This window comes from Bos indicus, chromosome 13 (assembly GCF_029378745.1).
Source record: "Bos indicus isolate NIAB-ARS_2022 breed Sahiwal x Tharparkar chromosome 13, NIAB-ARS_B.indTharparkar_mat_pri_1.0, whole genome shotgun sequence".
NCBI lineage: Eukaryota > Metazoa > Chordata > Mammalia > Artiodactyla > Bovidae > Bos > Bos indicus.
This window is the reverse complement of record NC_091772.1, coordinates 51,664,060-51,686,452: the sequence shown is the minus strand read 5'-3', so window position 1 is coordinate 51,686,452 and position 22,393 is coordinate 51,664,060. Positions and strand designations below refer to the sequence as shown.

Sequence of the window (22,393 nt, the reverse complement as noted above, 5' to 3'; positions counted from 1 at the left end):
GTAGCTTCCCTGTCACTTCTCTGGCTCTCTTCTGCTAAGCTTTGTTTCCTGGCAGTAATTAAAACCTTCTGCAACCTTGTGCCACTGCCATAGCTACTGCTGCTGTTGGAACCACCATGTCATCTTAGTTGCATGGTTTGGCTAAGTATTGGCCTCCACCACCACAGGGGCCAGAACTTCTACCTCCAGTTTCCTCCTTTCATGGGTCCAAAACTTGAAGATTGACTATTGTAATTGCCAAAATCATTACAGCCTCCACCACCTCCAGAATTGCTTCCGTCATTACCAAATCCATTATAACTGTCCCCACATCCATCATATCTACCACCACCATGAGGTTCCACAAAGCCATCTTGACCACTGAAGTTTCCTCCACAACCAAAGTTGTCATTCACATTACCAAAGTTTCCAAAGCCACTTCAGCCTCTTTTGTTTGATGAAGCACTAGCTTAGGTAGGGCTTTCCTTACATCACAGTTATGGCCATTCACTTTGTGGTATTTCTGAACAGCAATCTTGTCTATGGAGTCATAGTCATCATAGGTTACGAAAACAAAAGCCTCTCTTTTGCCACTGCCTCAGTCAGTCATGACCTACGTTTTCCCCTACTGTTCAAGATAATCTCTTAGATAATATTCTTCAGTGTCTTCATTAATGCCACCAACAAAAATCTTTTTCATAGTTGAATGGGCACCAGGACTTTGAAAATCTTCTGTTGAGTTCCACATCGAAGTTCCCTCTTTGGTTACACATCTTTTCCATCCACGTTGTGGCCTTGCATTCATGGCTGCATCCACCTTCTCCACAATGACATACGTGATGAACATGCAGCCTCTGGAGCACTTGGTGTTTGGATCCCCCATTGCCACACGGTCTGTGAGCATTCCCTGTTGCCCAGAATGACTCCTCAGACTCACATCTGTTTTTTTTTTTTTTAAACTCAAACCTGTGATGAAGATCTTCCATAATTTTCCAGCTCTTTGGGAGACTCTGGATTTAGACATGACGGCAGTGGAGGAGGAAGACTTTAACAATGCCTACTTGGCATTGTCCATGGGCAGAAAGGAGTAATTAACAAATATACCTCCACACTTATTCTTTAGATTTTTAGCATGTTTTCTACTTGTAATTGATCAAAACGTGATTTTACAGCTTAATGTATTTTGTGTAAATACTAATATAGTTTCAGATAAATTTTTACTGACTCATGAAAAGTAAATATAGTGACACCTTTGAGAAGAAATATTTCTGGAACTTTAGATCATAAATTTGATTATCATCGATACTCTTCGATAAGTATATTTAAGGAATTACCCTCACTCTGTTTTCTCTACGACCCTATTAACCCAAAACTTTGTTACATTAAAAAACAGTTCCTACTTTATGTCACCCAAGGGTCCTCTTGCAAAACAGATGGCCTTGGTCTTCTGGTTTAAGATTTCCAATTGAAACTTCATCACTGAATTTCCTTTCATTGAGCAAAAAGTGTTTGTTGTTGCTGTTTTTTAAGTTAAAAAAAAAATTAGAAATTGAGCAACTAGGTAAGGAGTATCACCTGATCCAATAAACTTAAAACAGGCACATAGGAACAGTAAGACTGACTCCTTCTTTACCCCACAGAAACCATACAGGTGAAATTCTGAGAGTTAACACTATAATAGCCCCAAATCTAGAAAGAAGCAGACTGGTTGGGTATCACTGTGGGTTTTCTTTCTTTTTTTTTTTTTAAACCCTTTTAACTGAATAGTAGAAGTAGTTGATGAGAAGGATCAGGTAAAAGAGTGGGGAAATTGATTAAGTGGCTGACCCTACCCAGAAGTCAGAGCTTCTGTGTAATTTGGATATCCCAAAGTTTGATCTCTGAGGAAGAACACTTAAACAAAATCTCAGAGGCAAGTAGACTTTGGAAATATTATTCTAATAGACTGAACACACCACCCACATCTGAGCCCCAACATTTCTTTAGACTTTCAGAGAAGGGGATAGAACATAAAATGCCAACTCTCACACTAAAACTAGGATGGAAAGATTAACTTGTCTTAGATACAGTGGAAAAAGGAAAAATCACACATACTTTGGAAATGTAATATCTGGAGAGCAATCGGAGTCTAACCGCAGCAAGATGAAAGAAATGACATTGTAGCAAATGCAAATGTCTATGGTGAAAAAAGTAAAAAGGAAAGAACACAGCATATAAAACTGACAAGAATTGATCATAGAGGAAGAGTAAACTTGAAAGCAGAAGATTTCTTCCTACTGCTTTGTGCTATGAATCAAAATAATGAGAATCTGAATTCAGAAAACAAGCTGGAAGAGAAGATAATAGTAACAAAATGAGATGAAATTAGAGGTTACACATGTAAAGAAATACAAATAAATTACATACAGCAAGACCTAGAATTAAAATTGAACTGCTGACACCTCAATAGACATGATTCCTGTGAATACAGATAAAGTTAATTAGAGGAAAGCAAAGATACATGGGAGACAGAAGATCCAATATAATATAGATAGTTGCTGTGACTGAAGAAAAGAACCTAACAGGACAGGTGGATTGAAACAGCACGAGATGTTTCAGAAAGAATTTTATAATTGTTCACTGATAAGACCTAATTTGATCAAGTTATTAGGTGGGAAGCCTCAGGTAGTTCTTTGCCTCCTTCTGGCTGAGATCATGTTCAGTCTCTGCAGAGTGTATCCTGTGGTCTTTGGATGGCTAGAAACGGAGATTGAAATACCAGGCCACTGGGAGGGGCAGAGTGTGTGCCCTGTGGCAGGATGAGCATTGTGTTACCAGCCATCAGGGAGGAGTTTGTGAGAGAAATGGCTGTACCTTTATGGAAGACACCTATTTCTGAATTCCTGAGGTTTGTCTTTGCTTAACTGCATGTCCAGGTCTTAGAACTAGTTATTGAATATTCCTTTATCTTGGACTCAGCTCCCATAAGGAGGAGCATTTGTTTAGTACATGGTGTTTCTTACATTTTATTGCATCAGCATTATTCTTGTCTTATGTTTGGTTTTCTGTGTTGTGAAAAGAGTGACAACTTGTTATGTGTCTTTGGCAGTTCCTCTTAACCAGATTATAGGGACCTGCCAGCACCTTAGTGTCTCTGACCAGCTATTGGGCTGACATGTTGACTGAGGAAAAGTAACATGCATTAAGATACAGATTGAGCACCTTCCATGTCACTTGAAAGAGACATGGATTGGGTCATGTGGAGACTTGTTTCTGTGCTCTTACCGTTTCCTTCTGTTTTTGTGCTCCTCTCTTTCAAACTTGAGCATAAGATATATATGTGTTTTTCAGAAGTCATGCTAGTTCTTCTCAGGAAGCGCTTTGTGGATTGCCATAAAGGTTGCAGTAGTATGCAGTCCATTTTGTTAAAAACATTTACCCAGATGCTTTTAAATTATTTATACCATAAGTAAAGTATGGTACTGTGTACTTAAAAAAGAAACTGAGCGGGGGGGTGGGGGAAATTGAGAAATGCATTGATTGATTGAGAAAGTGAGGGAGGGAGGAAAGAAAGGAGAGGGGGAGAGAATGAGAAAGATTGAGACTTCTTAGACTTCTAAGCAGAAAAACAAACCATTCAAGAGTGGAAAAATCAGACTGGCCTCAGACCTCCATTGGCAACATTCAGTACCAGCAGCATTCAGGGGAGCAGCATCAGCAAGGTGTGTGGGAAAGGATGGCCCATGAATATTATACATATTCACCTCTCAAGCTAGCAAGCAGATATTCTTCAACATGAAAGAATTTAGGGGAAGGTGCACATAGGGGCTCCACTTGGAAAAGCCATTTGACAGTGAAATCTAGCCAATTAATAATTAAAGACTCAAGAAGGAGGAGTTGTGGTAAGAGGAATGTGAGAAGTTGATTCAGCTAAAATGTAGATCCAGTACTATATAGCTCTGAAATTATAGAATGGAATGTGCATGATTTTGAACCTGGACAATGTAAATAGAACAAAAATTAGGAGAAGACATGGGAGGAAATATAGGTGCTAATGTTTTCAACTTTCAAAGCAGGAAGTTGAGTCTGTCCAAAAATAAATTATGTATAATTTTTAAATTGAATTTACTCTCTAATTTTTCATGTATTTTTAAAAATATGGAATATTAAAATACATAAAATAATAGCTGGTACTGATTTAACTGTTATTCGTATTTAATGAATGTCACCATTTTATGTTTGCTTCAGATCACGTATAAAATATTTTAAGATAAAGGGAAGGGTTTAGAGAAAAATAATGTTAATACATTTACCATTCAGGTTAGAAAATAAAACATTGCTAATATAGTTAAGACCCCTGCATGCCCCACGAAAATCCCAGAGACAGTCAGTGTCCTGAGAGTATGGTGTCATTTGTTCACATACATGTCTTTAGATTTTGAATATGGGCTTCCCAGGTGGCTCAGTGGTAAAGAATCTGCCTGCCAATGCAGGAGACACAAGAGACTTAGGTTTGATCCCAGGGTCAGGAAGATCCCCTGGAATAGGAAATGGCAAGCCACTCTGGTATTCTTGCTTGGAAAATTCTATGGACAGAGGAGCCTGGTGGGCTACCGTCCATGGGGTCCCAAAGAATCGAACACAACTGAGCATATAACACACAAGAGATTTTTGATATATATGAACATATTTAGCATTAATAAATTTTCTGCTTTTAGTTTTTATAGAAGCAATATTCTGCAGTTTGCTTTTTTTAGCTTAACATTGTTTCAAGATTTATATTAATAATATGTTGCTTGAGCATATTTATTTTTTACTGTTATATAGATGTACTATAATTGATTAATCCATTTACTATTGATGGATACTTATTTCCCTTTTTGCTATTACGTTGTGGTAAAACCTACCTTATTTACATATAATAATGTTTTTCATAGTTTAAAAAATTGTATTCAGGAAAACTTATAGAAAGTAAACATTTAAAATATAAAAATAGCATTGGTTCTGCTTTGGTTTCTTTTTTCTATTATATAGATTTAAAGTTAACACTTTATTAAAATTATCACCTATATTATGACCCCCTTTGTATAAATGTGTATTATCAATCTATTCTTCTATTTGTATGTATCCATAAAAAATATCTGGAAGAAAGTTTACTTAATAATATTCATTTCTAAGTGACAGAATATGTGGTCATTTTGTGTTTTAAAGGTCTTTAAATGTATTCATACTGTAATTGAGATGGTATAATGATATTCTAGTTATCTTGAAAATATTACTTTTTAAAGTAAATGGGGGGAATGAATTGAAAGAGTATCATTGAAACATATACTTTACCACATTTAAAAAAGATAGCTAGTGGGAAGTTGCTATGTAGCACAGGGAGCTCAACCCAGTGCTATGTGACAACCGAGAAGGGTAGGATGGGTTGGTGAGTGGGAGGGAGGTTCCAGAGGGAGGGGACATACATATACTTATGGCTGATTTGTGTTGTTATATGGCAGAAACCAACACAACATTGTAAAGTGATTATCCACCAATAAAAAAATTTTTTTTAATATAAGGCAAAGAAAAGGAAAGGATAGGAATTTTTTTAAACCTAGTTGTCATCCCTTTTTCAGTGTATGTCTTTACTTTTATATGGGGCTTCCCTGATAGCTCAGTTGGTAAAGAATCTGCCTGCAATGCAGGAGACCCTGGTTTGATTCCTGGGTCAAAAGATCTGCTGGAGAAGGGATAGGCTACCCACTCTAGTATTCTTGGGCTTCCCTTGTGGCTCAGCTGGTAAAGAAGCCACTTGCAATGCGGGAGACCTGGGTCCGATCCCTGGGTTGGGAAGGTCTTTTGGAGAAGGGAAAGGCTACCCACTCCAGTATTCTGGCCTGGAGAATTCCATGGACTGTATAGTCCATGGAGTCTCAAAGAGTTGGACACCACTGAGTAACTTTCACTTATTTTTATATGGTTAAATGAAAGAAAAGTTATAGTAATTAAAGTCCCTTGACTAAATAATGCAACCTGCAAGTGATCTAGTGTATAGAAGTTTTCAGGAAACACTAGAAAATTCAGTTGGTTTTCTTTTTCGTTCACAGACAGTGTAGCCCCGCTGCCCCTTCCTGAGTTCTCAAACGCCTAATAGGCCCAGATACTAGGTTTGTTTGCTCAGGTACCTGCCTGCATCCATCGTAGATTTAACGAGCATCTCCAAAGTGGATTAGGTTACAAATAAAGACTCCAAGATGTTCTGTTTCCTTGTTTGGGTGAAAATATGATCTGTTTGTTTTGTAGGTATGACCTTGCTTCTAGGGAGTGGCTTGCACTGAACCGTTCTGTGAACAGTGTGGTTGTTAGATATGGCCATTCTTTAGCATTATACCAGGTAAAACGTCTCCACTCTGTACTAAGCTAGAAACTCAACTCTTCCGTAGTTACTTTTATCATATTATGGGATTGACAGCTTTTAATGTTGGATTTTTTCCCTAATATTTTTTATTGTGGTAAACGGCATAACAAAATTTACCATCTTAGCCATTTTTAAGTGTACAATTCAGTGATAGTAACTTCACTCATAATGTTGGAGTCCTCATCACCATCAGTCTTTGTAATTCTTTTGATCTTATGAAATTGCAATTCCATGCTCACTTAACAGTAATTCCCCATTTCCTCCTCCCTCTTAACCCCTGATAACCACCGTTCTGCTTTCTCTGATTTTGACTTCATTGTTGGTTTTAATTAGGGGAAAGCTTTAATATTTGAGGGGTATATAATTGGTTAAAGTTGACTCTAACCTAAGAGATTTAAATGCATTCATAAGTCAAACTGGGATATTATGAGTATGGTACTAAATGATTAATAATTAACTTAGTGTAGATTAGCTTTTACATTCATTAGCAAGTTTAGCCAAGAATTACAATGTAGTTGAATAGTCATTTTCATTTCCCTGTTTTGTAGTTTATTTCAACTTTGTTTTTCCAAATCATTTTATATTGTAAAAAATCTTGTATGAGGAAATCCAAGAAAAGTGGCCAAGTATTAGGGATAAAAATTATGGTTTATTTTGTTCTTTCACTGAAAGGTGCTTTTCACTAACACTTTTTAAGCTAAGAATAATATTGAGGTTTTGAACTGTTCACTTCTCTGTGTTTAGAATTGATCCTTTTGATATTTTTTAGAATTTTGTTTACATTCTTTCCCCAGGATAAAATTTACATGTATGGAGGAAAAATTGATTCAACAGGGAATGTGACCAATGAGTTGAGAGTGTTTCATATTCATAATGAATCATGGGTGTTGTTGTCCCCCAAAGCAAAGGAGCAGTATGCAGTGGTTGGGCACTCGGCGCACATTGTCACGTTGAAAAATGGCCGAGTGGTCATGCTGGTTATCTTTGGTCACTGCCCTCTCTATGGATATATAAGCAGCGTGCAGGAATATGACTTGGGTAGGTATATTTTTCTCAGTGAATATTTTTTGAATGTCAAATTTAAAGTAGTATGTATTTGTTACTGTCAATTTGTCAGGGAGCCAAAGATGTTTGGCCACCTGGATTTGTATTAAGTTTTAGGTGACCTTCCTTTAAAAATGATTAAAGAAAGTTATGTGTATCAAGTTTCCCGAAATATCTTCTATCTTAAGCTAATTGGTAATTTTAAGTATTTGAGAGGAGGATCCTGCAACATTTGCCTTGAACTGTTTGCTCTTTCCAGATAAGAACACATGGAGTATATTACACACTCAGGGTGCCCTTGTCCAAGGCGGCTACGGCCATAGCAGTGTCTATGATGATAGGACCAAGGCCCTGTATATTCACGGAGGCTACAAGGCTTTCAGTGCCAATAAATACCGGCTTGCAGATGATCTCTACAGATATGATGTGGACACCCAGATGTGGTGGGTGCTTTTTCTTGAGCTTTAACTTTAGGATGTGAATTCTGTCAATTTTTGGGAAAATTGTGTTCCAGTTTTGTTTTCAAGCGTTTCTGATACTTCTCTTCATCACTGTAATCAGAGAAATTGTGAAACAAGCAGAAGGTGATAAGTAGTAGTATCTATAAGTTGTGAAATAAGCAGAAAGTGATAAAGTAGTAGTATCTATAATTTTGTAGTTAAGTTGATTAGAACCTTGTGTTTTGTGTTTTGTTTTACCATTTCCATACACTCAGTACCACTGTAAAATTTTAGTTCTTCAGAGTCCTAAGGAAGAAACTGTTCTACATTGCTGAGTTTTATGCACACTGTTGTACTTGTTTGCTTTTTAACCTTTTTTTGATGACTAAAATATTATCATTGGGGTCAGTTATTAGCATCATTCCATGAAATCATCAAACAGAGATGGCCTCAGTACCCAAAAGATTAGAGCTCGCCTCATTTTACTCTGTTTTGGTCTATACAAAGTATGCTAATCTTAATAAATATATGGCAAATTTGAGTTATGAAATAATTATAAAGCAATAGTTTCTCTGCTTTTTGTATTTCCTTACATATTTGAGACCCCACTATGGTTACATTGCAGAGAAGGCAATGGCAGCCCACTCCAGTGCTCTTGCCTGGAAAATCCCATGGACGGAGGAGCCTGGTGGGCTGCAGTCCATGGGGTCGCTAGGAGTCGGACATGACTGAGCGACTTCACTTTCACTTTTCACTTTCATGCATTGGAGAAGGAAATGGCAACCCCCTCCAGTGTTCTTGCCTGGAGAATCCCAGGGACGGCGGGGCCTGGTGGGCTGCTGTCTATGGGGTCGCACAGAGTCGGACACGACTGCAGCGACTTAGCAGCAGCAGCATGGTTACATTGTATATTATCTATCATTAAAATTGTTATTTTTAGTGACTGTGTAATACTCCATCATGTGGGTATACTGAGCCTACACAGTTGAAAGTTTTGGTTTCTAGCTCTTGTCTTATTCATAAAGATTGTATGTAAGCTTCCATCTATATTTCACATGATTTCTACTCAGAAACTACAATTATAGAGAGATAGGGTATGAATATTTTTAAGACTCAACATAGTTTGAGTCAAAATTCTCCTACATCTTTTGATTTTACATGTTTATTATTGAGAAAGTTACTTATATCCAGAGAAAGATGTAAAAGTATTTGCACATTTGGATCTGAAGTTAAGAAAATCGTTATGTTTGTATTAACAAATAGATGATAAACATTCTAAAGAACTAACCTTGTATTTATTATTTTTAAATAAACTCAAAAGGACCATTCTTAAGGACAGCCGATTTTTCCGTTACTTGCACACAGCTGTGATAGTGAGTGGAACCATGCTGGTGTTTGGAGGAAACACACACAATGACACGTCCATGAGCCATGGGGCCAAATGCTTCTCTTCAGATTTCATGGCTTATGACATTGGTAAGTTTCCCAAAGCCATTTTAGCTTCAAGAATCTTTTTTATCCATAACCTGCATTTTAAAACAGAAAATATCTGCAAAGTGGTCAAGCTGTTTGAAAGAGGTCCAAATGGAATTTTTTATGTTAAATTGACTGATCGTAATATATTAAAAAGCATTACTTCTCTATCAGATTCTTTTAAAGTCCCTCCTTTGATGGGTTGGGGTGATTGGGCTCTCTTGTGTTATAAATAAAAGCCTTATATAGTGTATTATGTCATTGTGACCACCAGCATTGTGTTGAGTTGGTTTAAGTCTAGCGTTATTCATTCCCTTGAAACTGTTTTCACACATGCTTGATGTAATACTTGGACAGGCATGTTTTAAATATTTGGTGTGGTAATTGTATTGACCAGAAGAGGGCAATATTGGTTCATGGAAAACAAATATTAGAAATTCTTTTGTGTAACTATCATCAGATGTTCTTTTTTAACAGACATTTAAGTACAAGCCACTGAGCTTGTACATTGGGGATTGTAAAGGGAATAAGTTACAGTCCTTAGCCTCATGGTGGGGAAAGCAGAGAATCAAGCAGACACCATCACTGCAATTTAGGGTGTTATTTGCCTGAGAAGAACGTATGAGAGCGCCTGTGAACATCCCATAACTCCTAGGTATAAGGGTTGCAATCAGGGAAAGTCTTCTTTTTTTTTTTTTTTTTTAAATTGGGGTATGATTTTTCTACAATGTTGTGTTAGTTCCTGCTGTACAACAGTGTGAATCAGCTATATGTATACATATATCCCCTCTCTCTTGAGCCTCCCTGGCCCCCTCCTCCCACTCCTCTAGGTCATCACAGAGCACTGAGCTGAGCTCTCTGTGCTATACAGCAGCTTTCCACTAGCTATCTATTTTACACATGGTAGGGAAAGCCTTCTTGAGAAGGGCCTTGCAAGCTGGGTCCTAAGAACACTGGGAAGTCAGCTGGACCAGGTTAGGTAGCACTTCTCAGTCAAAGGAACCCTATGTGTAGAGACACAGAGGTGTTAATAGACTATGCTGCATAATTTGGGGCCTCTGAATAGTTAGTTCTAGCTGTATCCTAGCAGCACATCAGAGAAGAGTTGCTTCAACCAGAGCTAGAAGCAAGCAGCTGTATGGTCAGAACTTGAGGGACTCGCTGTGTCGTGCTGAAGGGTTTATGCTTTTTGAAGAATCTTAAAGAAGAGGTAACAGAACTGTATTTGTGTCTGAGGGAGATCTCTGCGTAGCATTGTGATGAGTAGTTGGGGAGGGGTAAGATGTGTAACAAGGCTGTTGATAAAAGTTCTTAGGAGGGTTTGAGCCAAGGCTGTGGAAGTAACAGTGAGGATAAAAAGACAAATGGGTTTGAGAATTACTAGGAATCTGTGTTTTGAAAGCAGTGACAACATCCTTATCTGATCTGGTGTGGGCCATAGTAGATGGTTGTTTTTTTTTTTCCCCTCAAGACTGGAACTAGAAGGACAGAATCTGGGAGGAAGTGAGTAAATTGAATTTGAGAGCATGTTCAACTGGAGGTGACTGTGGGACAGAGAGGTACAGAAATCAGTGGGGAAAATGTAGGAGAGGATGAACTTTCTCTAGGGAGCATGTGTCATCAGGAACAAGCAAAGAAGCAAGGGATAGATCCATAAAGAAGCCTGAAAGAGAGTGGAGACCACGAAAGCACGTTGGAAAAGTAGGACACACGTGAGGCAAGACTGGGGACCTGTGAGGAAGCAGTTACCAGTGACTACAGAGGGATGACTTCCCTATTAGCTCAGAGGGTAAAGCATCCACCTGCAATGCAGAAGACCTGGGTTCAATCCCTGGGTCGGGAAGATCCTCTGGAGATGGAAATGGTAACCCACTCCAGTATTCTTGCCTGGAGAATCCCATGGACAGAGGAGCCTGGTGGGCTACAGTCCTGGGGTTGCAAAGAGTCAGACATCACTGAGCGACCAACACACACACAGAGGGATGAAGTAAAATAAAGACTGAAGAGTCTTTGAGATTTCACAACCAAGAGGTCATTTATTACCTTCTAGACACAGGAAAGATCCACATTATAGAAAGTTGAGAAGTAATGCATGTTGAGATAAACACAGCAGTTTAAAACATCTGAAATGTTTTAAAACATTTCACTTAAAAACAAACAAACAAAAAAACCCTTGTCTGTGAAGGCAAGAAAAGGGGTAAGTTGAATGCCTCCTTGGACATATTTAAATGCTGTGGTAAAAGTCAAGCAGGACAAGAGGAAGGGCTCCTGCCACACTGGTTTTAGGGAAGGAAGCAGGAGGCTTGTGGGAGTTGATGGCCTCTGTTCTGCATATGAGGAACACCACAGAGTTTAGGCTGGGTGGGAGAAGTGAAAGCTTTTGTTGTCAAGGCTGAATAAATGTCTAGATTGAGTGTGAGTGTGGAAGTCTGCGTGTCTGGGAGTAGGAGACATTGAGTCAGAGGTTGGTATGGTTCAACAACACTAGTTGGTATTAAGGTCCAGAAGAGAAGTTATTAGCTTGGATCAGAAACAAAGGAAAATAAGTAAATCTGGGGGATCTAGGAAAGGACCTTTTAAAAATTAGATAAAGTTGGTTATTATTATTATTATTGTAGTTTTAATTTTCTGCTTGTATTTTCCTATTCTAGTTGCTGAGTTTGGGCAAAGCAACATAGAGTGGAAAATCATTATGGAATGTACATGCTTTACTTATGTAAGCTTTGAAAAATGTAAAATTTGATTGTTAGAATACATTGTAGTGGATAATCCTGATGGGCAACAGAGTGAGTGATAAGGATGTGATGGAAGTTGGGTGCATTCACTAATTAGATTTATTTATTGAATTTTGGTTGTGCTGAGTCTTCATTGCATCCATTAATTAGAATTGCTGTAGAGTACTACCTTTTTTTCATGCCCTGCTGATCTATTGTTGCTGAGTTTTAACTCAGAAATAATGGTGTGACTAAGAAAAACTGAGAGCTGTGTTTATGTTTATTACAGTCTTCTTTCCCAAAGAAAATGCCAGTCTCCATTGATTATGAATAATGGTCCCTTCTGAAGAGTGTTTTTCTCGCTCCTAGATTGTGACCGATGGTCAGTGCTTCCCAGACCTGATCTCCACCATGATGTCAACAGATTTGGCCACTCAGCGGTCTTATACAACAGGTAATTGAAGAAGTGCTTGCTCCTTTTCTCTTACGTTTCAAATGAAAATGAAGTAAAATGTGAAGTGATATTGAACTTACATATTATTTGCAGGATTACTTTATCCCATTTGTGTTTCACAGAATTAGGTATGGATTTACTGATTTATATTTAAATATTTGATGTGGATTTGAATTACTTTTAATGCCATGTTTGTTGATGTGGTTTTAGAAGTAAGCTGTCTTTGGTGTTGTCTGAGTGCATAGGACAACAAAAGTTGTGTGCAGTTACTGTCTTATACCCTCTGCCATTTGCTATCATTTGTGGTGCTTAGGTTGTTGCATTTCTTGTGTTTTGTCTGAGTGGTGAAGAAAGATTTTAAAAAAGAGGGCACTTCAAAAAAAAACTTAGTTATGGGAACAGAAGTGGGAGATTCTGGTGCTTCATATAGATCAAGTCTGTGGCAGTTCATACAATTCAGGTCTTTGTATTATCTGAAGTCTGCACTGTGTTTCATTGCATCATTTGGAAGTGTCTGGCCCAGAATCTCAGAGCTCTTCATAAATCTGCCCCTGGAAAAGCATCTGTCTTATAAAGGAGCTCCAAAGTGGCTATGTGACTTGTACCTTATTTTTATTTGTTAAAATAGTCTAATCATGTTGTTAATTTTCTCATTTTTGTTTCTGTTGTGATTACTGTTGTTTACTTCATCTTTTAAAATTCGTATCAGTCTTGATAAGCCTTATCAGTCCTGAAACTATTTAAATGCTATAATGCCTATGTATATTATGTTAGGATTCCCTTCGTTTTCAAATTTTCTTTTGTCATAATGCAAGTTAGATGAGGTAATTGACCTTGGATGAGGGAAGATAAGAAAGCAACCTATCACCTGAAGCTATCACAGCATTGTTAATTTGCTGTACCCCAATACAAAATGTTTTGCTGTTAAAATAATAAAAATTTAAAAAAATAAAATAAAAAGAAAGCAACCTATCTTGGAGATGTGAGGGAAGAATAAAACTTAGACACTGGAAAAAGGGACATCTTTCACAAAGTAAACACTTAGTTGAAACTTAGCAATAAATATGGTTTTATAGTAGAAACATTTGATAAGTATAGATTAGAGTGGAAGGATTTTTTTATTGTAATTTGAGATGTTATCTTAAATTGTAATATGTATTGCCTCAGTAAGGAAAACCCTTAAAGTTTTCTAGTAAATGCCTGTTGATGCTTTTCATTGGAAAAGCAGTGGGTACATTTTGTTATCATCTTAACCTGTGGGTGCCTGGCCTCAGCTTTTTTCATGTTTAATATGTTTTCCTAGCATAGGACTTGGCAGGTAATAGGCATTTGCTAAATGGCAGCTATTAGTACCATAATGATAATTAGCAAAAAAGTGGATTTTCTATCAAAATATTTGGAGGTTTTATATGAACTCAGAGAGTTGACAATTTATCATAAGATGTAGTTTAACCATGAATCAAAATTGGAAATGGCTTAAAAATTGGTTATAATGTGTTTATTTTTGTATAATCCCAGTGGAGTTTTTGAGCCTATATGTTTCTGTGTGTATGCATAGGGTTGGAGGGCATGACAAGGGAGTCATGTAGGAAAAAAAACCATAGCTATTTTAATATTTTTTCAACATTTTTCTTACTGTAGTATAGTTGATTTACAGTGTTGTGTTAATTTCTGCTATAATGGTTAGTTTAATTTTGTGAAGTAATTTACCTAAGGAGAAACTCTGATTCACAAGATAGTCACATGTTTTGAATGATGGTTCCCTTAACTGAGCACCAGCACTGGGCCAGCTGTGCCTCACGTAGTTGTTGTTCTTGTGGTTTTTGAGGGAGGCAGGAAGAAGCGGGGGCTGGGGACATTGAGACTGCTGCAAATGCAGCAGTTCTTTCCAGTTCATTGCTCCAAGCGTCTTTGGAGGACTCTGCCTACCTTCACATGGCCGATGTGACCAGAAGTATTCAGGATTGCTAAGAATACCTGCTGTACTGGGAGGCTGCTGCTGCTGCTGCTGCTGCTAAGTCGCTTCAGTTGTGTCCAACTCTTTGTGACCCCATAGACAGCAGCCCACCAGGCTCCCCTGTCCCTGGGATTCTCCAGGCAAGAACACTGGAGTGGGTAGCCATTTTCCTCCTCCAATGCATGAAAGTGAGAAGTGAGAGTGAAGTCGCTCAGTCATGTCCGACTCTTCGTGACCCCATGGACTGCAGCCCACCAGGCTCCTCCATCCATGGGATTTTCCAGGCAAGAGTACTGGAGCAGGGGTACTGGGAGGCAGATGGTGCTTATTTGGTTCAAGCAATAAATTGACTAGTTGAATCCAGACTGCTGCTGCTGCTAAGTCGCTTCAGTCATGTCCGATTCTGTGCGACCCCATAGAAGGCAGCCCACCAGGCTCCCCCGACCCTGGGATTCTCCAGGCAAGAACACTGGAGTGGGTTGCCATTTCCTTCTCCAATGCATGAAAGTGAAAAGTGAAAGTGAAGTTGCTCAGTCGTGTCCGACCCTCAGCAACCCCATGAACTGCAGCCTTCCAGGCTCTTCCATCCATGGGATTTTCCAGGCAGGAGTACTGGAGTGGGGTGCCATTGCCTTCTGAATCCAGACTACATAATGTGATACTAAGTAAGCCAATATGAAGTTAAAAATTAAACCTGGTGTTTGTTTTTGGTTACTAATATATTTCAGTTTGCAGATACAATAAAAATACAGCCACAGAATCTTTATGCTTTAATTAGTCCTCTGTTGATTTGGGGAAAATTGAGACACAGTGAGAAGAAATTGCTTGATACCTCATTGTGGGTTAGTACTAAACTTCCTGGCAGATTATGGCATATCAGAGTTGGAAGAGAAATCATCTGTTCCACTGATTAGAATACAGCTTGTACTGTGCATTAAATTTCTATATGCATTCATCTCTTTCTTATGGTCTGTTTTCATTACACAGTTTTGATTAGAGAGCCTTTATCTATGCTAGCAGCCAGAAGAGTAGATAGGTTATTGTAACTGTTCTGACTAAGCACAGGCCATTGTGAAAGGTTGGGCTTTGGGAGGTAAGGTATAAGAGTGATTTTTGAGATCTTGAAAGATAATTTTTTACAGGACTTTTGATATGTGAGGTTTGTCTAAAGATTATAAAAAGTATATCATACATTTGTTTATGTAGGTTTCTAGTAAACTCTTTTTCTCTCTTTTTTTTTTTCTTTTAGAACCATGTATGTATTTGGTGGTTTTAATAGTCTCCTCCTCAGTGACATCCTAGTATTCACATCGGAACAGTGTGAAGCACACCAGAGTGAAGCTGCTTGTCTCGCAGCAGGACCTGGTGTTCGGTGTATGTGGGACACAGGGTCATCTCAGTGTGTCTCCTGGGAGCTGGCACCTGAAGCACAAGAAAAGATAAAGTCAGAATGTTTTTCTAAAAGAAGTATGTTTTTTTTCCTCTTTTTAACATGAAGTTAATTTGAAATCTCATTTTATCTCAATTGTGAAGGCACTTACCTATATGAACTTTCAGTGTTCATTTTATTATCCAGAATTATTCCAGTAATAACATAGGCAAATGCTTTATGGATGTTTGAAAACTGGTTTGTAAACATTTGTATAGTGGATGGGAACATGCCATGTCTGCTGTTTGCTAATGATGAAGAAAAAACATTTTTAGCATTGCACAGACTTTGTATACCTATTCCAGAGGAAAAGGAAAGTGAACTCACTCAGTCGTGTCCAAGTCTTTGCAACTCCATGGACTGTAGCCTGCCAGGCTCCTCCATCCATGGGATTTTCTGCTCAAGAATACTGGAGTGGGTTGTCATTTCCTTCTCCAGGGGATCTTCCCAACCCATTGAACCTTTGCCTTCCACATTGCAGGCAAACTCTTTACCATCTGAACCACCAGGGAATCCCTTCTACCAGCTTCAGAACCTAGATGTTTATCTCTGCACTGTCCCCATATGTTAGCTACTAGCTACCTGTGATTATCAAACACTTGGAATGAGACTGGTATGGCTGAAGAAATGAATTTTTATATTTTAACTAAATTAAAAACTACATGTGGGGACTTCCCTGGCGATCTAGTGGTTAAGACTCTGCTGTTCTGCAACAAGGGACATGGGTTACATCTCTGAACAGGGAACTAAGATTCTGCATGCTGGGCAGCCAAAAAGAAATAAAAACTACATGTGGTTAGTGGCTACCACATTGAATTATGCAGTTCTGACATTAAGGATAAGATTAAGAGGGCCAATCCAGAAATGCTATGTTGAAGTAGATTGTTCTAATAGATAGAGGTAGAGTTACTGTCTTTGCAAAGTATTATTCTTTTCTAACCTCTCTAGTTGAGCGCAGCAGTGATAGCAAGGCAGGCAGTTGCTGAAGATGAACAGTGATCCCTGCTTCTAGAACCACCCCTTGTATTGTCCAAGTTTTCTTCACCTTACCTACTCAGCTTCTTATTACCCTTTTTTTTTCCTGACATACAGCACAGTGCAGTACAGTGAAGTCATATGTGAGAAAGTCTTTTTAAAGTAAAAAAAATGTCTCTGCAAATTATTTTTTCACTTCAGTTTATTTAAAGTGTGTTGACTGAATTTCTTAGCTATTAGGGTTACCATGGTATAGTAGTCACTATGTGAGTTATGATGGACAGAGGCAGCTTTCAACTGTCCTGGAAAGTTCCAAATTAAACTGAACATAAATCCTCAGTAAGGAACATCCAGTCAACTTTCCAGCTTCATTGGTGGTCTCATGAGTGCTAGAGAACCAAGATAACCAGAACGTTTTAGGGCTAGTCCTAAAAGGGATAAAAGCAGTGAAGTGGTTATTTTTTAACCATATGTTAAAAAGTTCAAATTAAATGTGCAGGTTTATAGGAAATAGTATTTAATTCCCTTAGATGATTCATTATGAACTCGTCTCCAGTGTCACCTTCCTGGTTTACTCTGCTTTCTGTGTGGGCCCAGGCTGTGGAGTGGTAACAAGGGCAGGAAGAACAGCCTCAGGAGCAGGTTGCTGGGATCTTTGTGAGGGGATCTTCCTGCCTTTTCTTGTCCATGGATTCTACCATGTGCCATGTCCATGAATGGTTGAATAGATGAGGCAGAAGTTGTATAGCGTCTCTTTCATTGCTGACCTTGACTCATCTAGGGTCAGTAGGAAATCAACAGGTCTGTAGTAACCCAGAATTTCTTACATATATGTGTATTGCCTTTTTTGGGGTTCTGTGTGCTGCCTGCTTCCTGAACCCAGAGCAGCCTTGCCTTTATAGCTAGGAGGAATGGCTTGGTCCCCTGTACTTCTTTCTTTGGCTCCTGGGCAGCTCTTGGTGTTCATTGAATTGCTAGTTGATTTCTTTCTTGGAAAGAAAAGTCTTCAAAGAACCAGACCTATTTCCCTAATTGTTGAATTATTCTATCGTTGTTTTTCACCTTCTGTGTACTTTTTGTTGGGAGAGTGGAGTACAAAATGGCTTTTCTTCATATTGTTTACTTATTTCTAAGTGCTATTTAAACCTGAAGACACCAATATATTTTCCTGCCAGTTTCACTCCTCATTTTACTTTCAACCCTTGTTACTTTTTTGTTGTGGTGGTTGTTTTGCGTCAGTGTCATATTGTGCTCAACATCAGCTGTAAGGGACTGTGACTTTTCTGAAAAGAAGCTGCCACAGTTGATGAGTTTTCCTTGTCTTCACAGTTTTTGACCATGACAGATGTGACCAGCTCACGGATTGTTACAGCTGCACAGCCAACACCAATGGCTGCCAGTGGTGCAATGACCATTGTGTCCCTACGAACCACAGCTGCACAGAAGGCCAGGTCAGTTTCTCAGGGATTTCAGAGGATAGAAAAATCCCGAGTGGGGTTAGGTATAGATTTTAGTGTGTATGGTATAAATACTAGCCCAGAATTATTTTTGAAATCTTCAGTGTTGATTTGGATTTTACTGTTGAGTCAAGTTTCTTTTAGTAAGAGATGCTCTAAATGTCCAAATTGCAAAGGTTCTACTAGCCAGGAGGATTGATGTTTGTGTTTTAGAAGAAGGCAAGACTGTTATTCTGAGTATGCCCCAGTCCCTAGGCATGGCTGTACCTGAGGGCTAGATTCGTGTGAAGCTTGTAATGGCGTGCTCCCTCTACCCATGCTAGGTTGGAGAGCAGAAATGGACTGAAACTGAAAGTGAGTCAGGTGTGTAGCCGCCAAAATAAAGTGTGGAAATAATAGACCTTTGCAAAATCTCCTTGTCTTACGTTATATTTTGACTCAGCCTAATTTATGCTTATCATTTATGATTTTTATTAGATTATAAGGCAAAAAAAAGAATGACTCAACTTTTATAATTTTTGATGGTTTATAAGACATTCTTTGTCAGTCAGTAAACATCTCATAAAATATAAAATTTTTATACTGTTTAAGAGATGATTTAAAAAGCAGCAAGTTCAACATTCACATTTTACAGATGCATCAGTTGAAACATGGTGTTTAAGAGAATGCACTGTTTCCTTGCCAGATCCTTGCATGTCCTTGAACTTTTCACTATAATGTTTCCACTGCAGTGCTGCTTCACCTACATCTTATTTGTTTATCTGTTTGTTGTAGTTTGCTTCCTCAGTTAGACTTTGTTGCTTTTAGTATCCTAGTTGCCCTCCCCATGAGTTCTCTCTGTGGATATAAGAGAAAAGCTTTTGTCCATTGTATTCTAGATCTCCATTTTCAAGTATGATCATTGCCCCAAGGATAACCCGATGTATTATTGTAACAAGAAGACCAGCTGCAGGAGCTGTGCCCTGGACCAGAACTGCCAGTGGGAGCCCCGGAATCAGGAGTGCATCGCCCTGCCCGGTAGGCATTGCAGAGGCATCTTGATGTGGATGGGTCCAAAGACTTCACACGCACACACTGTCAATACTGCAGCCTAGACTGAACCCAGCCAAAGGGGAGAACTCATTTTATCCATTCATCCCCCACTCCATTATTGTGGTTGTTATTTTTTAAAGCAGAAATATAGTTCTTAAGTATTTACTTCTACCATCCTTTGAAAGCAAGTGAAGCGTCATCTGCTGCTGTGGAGAATCGAATCACAGCTTGACTCCATATCATTGAGCCTGCTCTGTTGTCCCCACCCCACTCTGCAGTGGTAACCTGGGAGTAGAAGGCAGCAATCTCAGTGGCCAGTCTGCTGGGTACTTTATGAATTGTGTTTCACCTTCTGACAAGAAGGAAAGGAGAGATGCCCTTCTCAGCAGCACTTCCTGAAATGACCCCAGCCCCAGATAGCTCAATTTATACCACTTCTGAGATTCAGGATGATGAGTTGTGGGCCTGAAGCCAACCAGCCATGGCTGAAACTCTATGATATATTTGCTTAGCGAGGAAGTCCAGGAGGTGGTCTGCTGTGGCTCTGTACAATAGAAGTACAGGGTAGCTGGGCTCTACTGGGCCCCTTTTGAATGTCCTTTGGAAGTACTTGATTCAGCTTGCTGGAGTGGACTTCTTGTTCTTTACCTCATTACATCACAAACTTGAGTACACAGCAAAGTACCTGGGGTCTTTCCAGAAGCCAGAATCTGGCACAGATTTGTGGTGGGGCCCTAGAATCTGCATTTCAACAAGCAGTGACACTGATGCCACACTTTGAGGAGCTAGTCTTTATCTCTCTTAAATGATCCCTTTCCTGTGACTTTCCCTTCATCTCACTGGCTGCTGATGAACATTGTTGAGAGTATCTCCAGGGTACTGTTGTTCTAATGAAGTTGCTTTGCTCATGCACTGTCTTCCAGGAAACATGTATAACTTCTGAGCAGCTCTTTTTGTGGGTTCAGGAAGGTCACAAGAGCAGATAAACTTCCCTGGTTTGGCTTACTTCCCCAAAAGACTCTTTGCGTCTCACTTTTAGGATGTTTTGTGTAACTTGAGTTTACCTCCCACTAGATGTGAAAACAGTGTGTCTTTTGTAGACTTGTTCACTCACCAACTCACTTCTGTTCTTGCAGTTTTCTACCCCATCTTTTCAATAATGCATATTCTACTTTTTACTTAGGATTTTAGTCTGTTTCTAATTGTTCTTCAAAAGATGCTTTATAAATTTAACACTGTCATCAAACAAATGTTTTTGTCTAAGACATGGGAAGATTGACCTCAGCATATGCATTTGAGGTCCAGGAAATAAGACTGATAAACATTAAAAAAATTCTTTTTATTCTGTATTTGATCCTTGGTAATGTGTCTGATATACTCAACACATCCAAATGAAGTATCTAGAATTGAACTCAAAAATATTATTTAGATTTCCAGTGACTCAAAGTGGTAATATAAGTAATTTTGTGTGATTTCTAAACCTCTTTGTTTTCTCTCCCCTCTTTAATAAAGAAAATATCTGTGGCATTGGCTGGCATTTGGTTGGAAACTCATGTTTGAAAATTACTACTGCCAAGGAGACTTATGACAATGCAAAATTGTCCTGCAGAAACCACAATGCCTTTTTGGCTTCTCTTACAACTCAGAAGAAGGTAGAATTTGTCCTTAAGCAGCTGCGAATCATGCAGTCATCACAGAGCATGGTGAGTTAAAATCCTTGGAACTTCCATCTTTCTACAAAGAGCATAACTGCAGCTTACCTGTGACATGTTTGGCAGGAGGAGGAATGCGAGTAAGTGCAGTGTAATAGACTGTAGAACTGCACTGTCAAATTCTCTTCCTTTAATATTATATATTCTTTTCTTATCTTGAAATTTCCAACACATTTTTATTAGTCATATTTCATTAAATTACAAATTAATAATTATGTATATATTGAATAGTAACATGTTGACATATGCACATATCCTGTGATATCTGTAGACTATTTCATATCTGTTTTATCCCTAGCTTCTGCTGGGATTGGGGAAGTGGGTGCTATTATTAATTAGCTGAGTTGAATTAAACCAGGTTTCAGGTATTATTACAGTGTATAATATGATTTAATGTTAATTATCCTAAAAATGGACATCTGTGGGTCTTTCTTAGATCTGATCAGCCCAAAAGGAGAGGACATCTTCTTATTAAAAGTTTCTGAGCACAGAAAGGCCTCAAGTTCTCTTCCTGTCCATCCACTGCTCTTGGGCAGCTTGTAGTTGATATACAACATGACATTTTGTGTATTTAGTCCAGAGTCCTAGAACAGTGGTCCCACCCTCAGTTAACTGATACTCACAAGATAGTGCTCTTTCAACAATTCATAGTCTTGTGATCAGATTGACAGTTGAGAGACAACTAAAGTAATGTGCTTCCACAGCTATAAATTGACTTAGAGCCCTGGTTTGTTTGGAAAAATAAGAAAGGGCGCTGTAACCTTTAGGACAGAGGCAGGCTGACAGACAGAAAGAGGTAACTCCTGAAGACAGAAGGAATGAGCTGGACTCTCTGTGCATTGATCAAAGATACAGAGATTGAGGGGTGAGCTGCAGGTAAGTTTGCATAACTGGTGCAGACTGAATTGGAAGGAATTGCTGTAGCTGGGCCTTATGAGAGATCAGTACCAAATCCTATAAGTAAATAAATATCACTCACTGCAACTAAAAGTAACAACTTTAGGGTGTTGTTTTTGTTGCTGTTTTTAAAGTCCCTTAATAAGCATTTTCCCTGGAGAAGGAAATGGCAACCCACTCCAGTATTCTTGCCTGGAAAATCCCATGGACAAAAGAGCCTGATGGGCTACAGTTCGTGGGGTCGCAAAGAGTTGGACATGACTGTGTGACTGAGCACACAATATTTATGTTTATTTTTTCCTCCCCAGAATGGAAATACTGTACATTTTGTTTTATAACTAGCAAAAGTTAAAATGTCTTTTATTTCTGGGCTAAACTTTGTACAAATTTTTTTTTTAAACTGCAACAAGAAGGACATTTCAGTAGAGCAAGAGACAGACTTTCCTTG

The 22,393-nt window shown here is 38.7% G+C and overlaps 1 protein-coding gene across 3 annotated transcripts in view; it reads left to right on the top strand.

The window, feature by feature from the left end:
• ATRN (attractin) overlaps nt 1–22,393 on the top strand; it is a 189,442-nt gene that overhangs the window by 82,550 nt on the left and 84,499 nt on the right. For all 3 annotated transcript variants that reach the window (XM_070802138.1, XM_070802136.1, XM_070802137.1), the window contains exons 7-15: nt 6,247–6,337; nt 7,156–7,399; nt 7,665–7,848; nt 9,167–9,321; nt 12,402–12,486; nt 15,693–15,910; nt 18,177–18,298; nt 19,183–19,321; nt 20,849–21,039. In XM_070802138.1, coding sequence (XP_070658239.1) covers nt 6,247–6,337; nt 7,156–7,399; nt 7,665–7,848; nt 9,167–9,321; nt 12,402–12,486; nt 15,693–15,910; nt 18,177–18,298; nt 19,183–19,321; nt 20,849–21,039 — 1,429 coding nt within the window. The remainder of the gene's footprint in view (nt 1–6,246; nt 6,338–7,155; nt 7,400–7,664; nt 7,849–9,166; nt 9,322–12,401; nt 12,487–15,692; nt 15,911–18,176; nt 18,299–19,182; nt 19,322–20,848; nt 21,040–22,393) is intronic.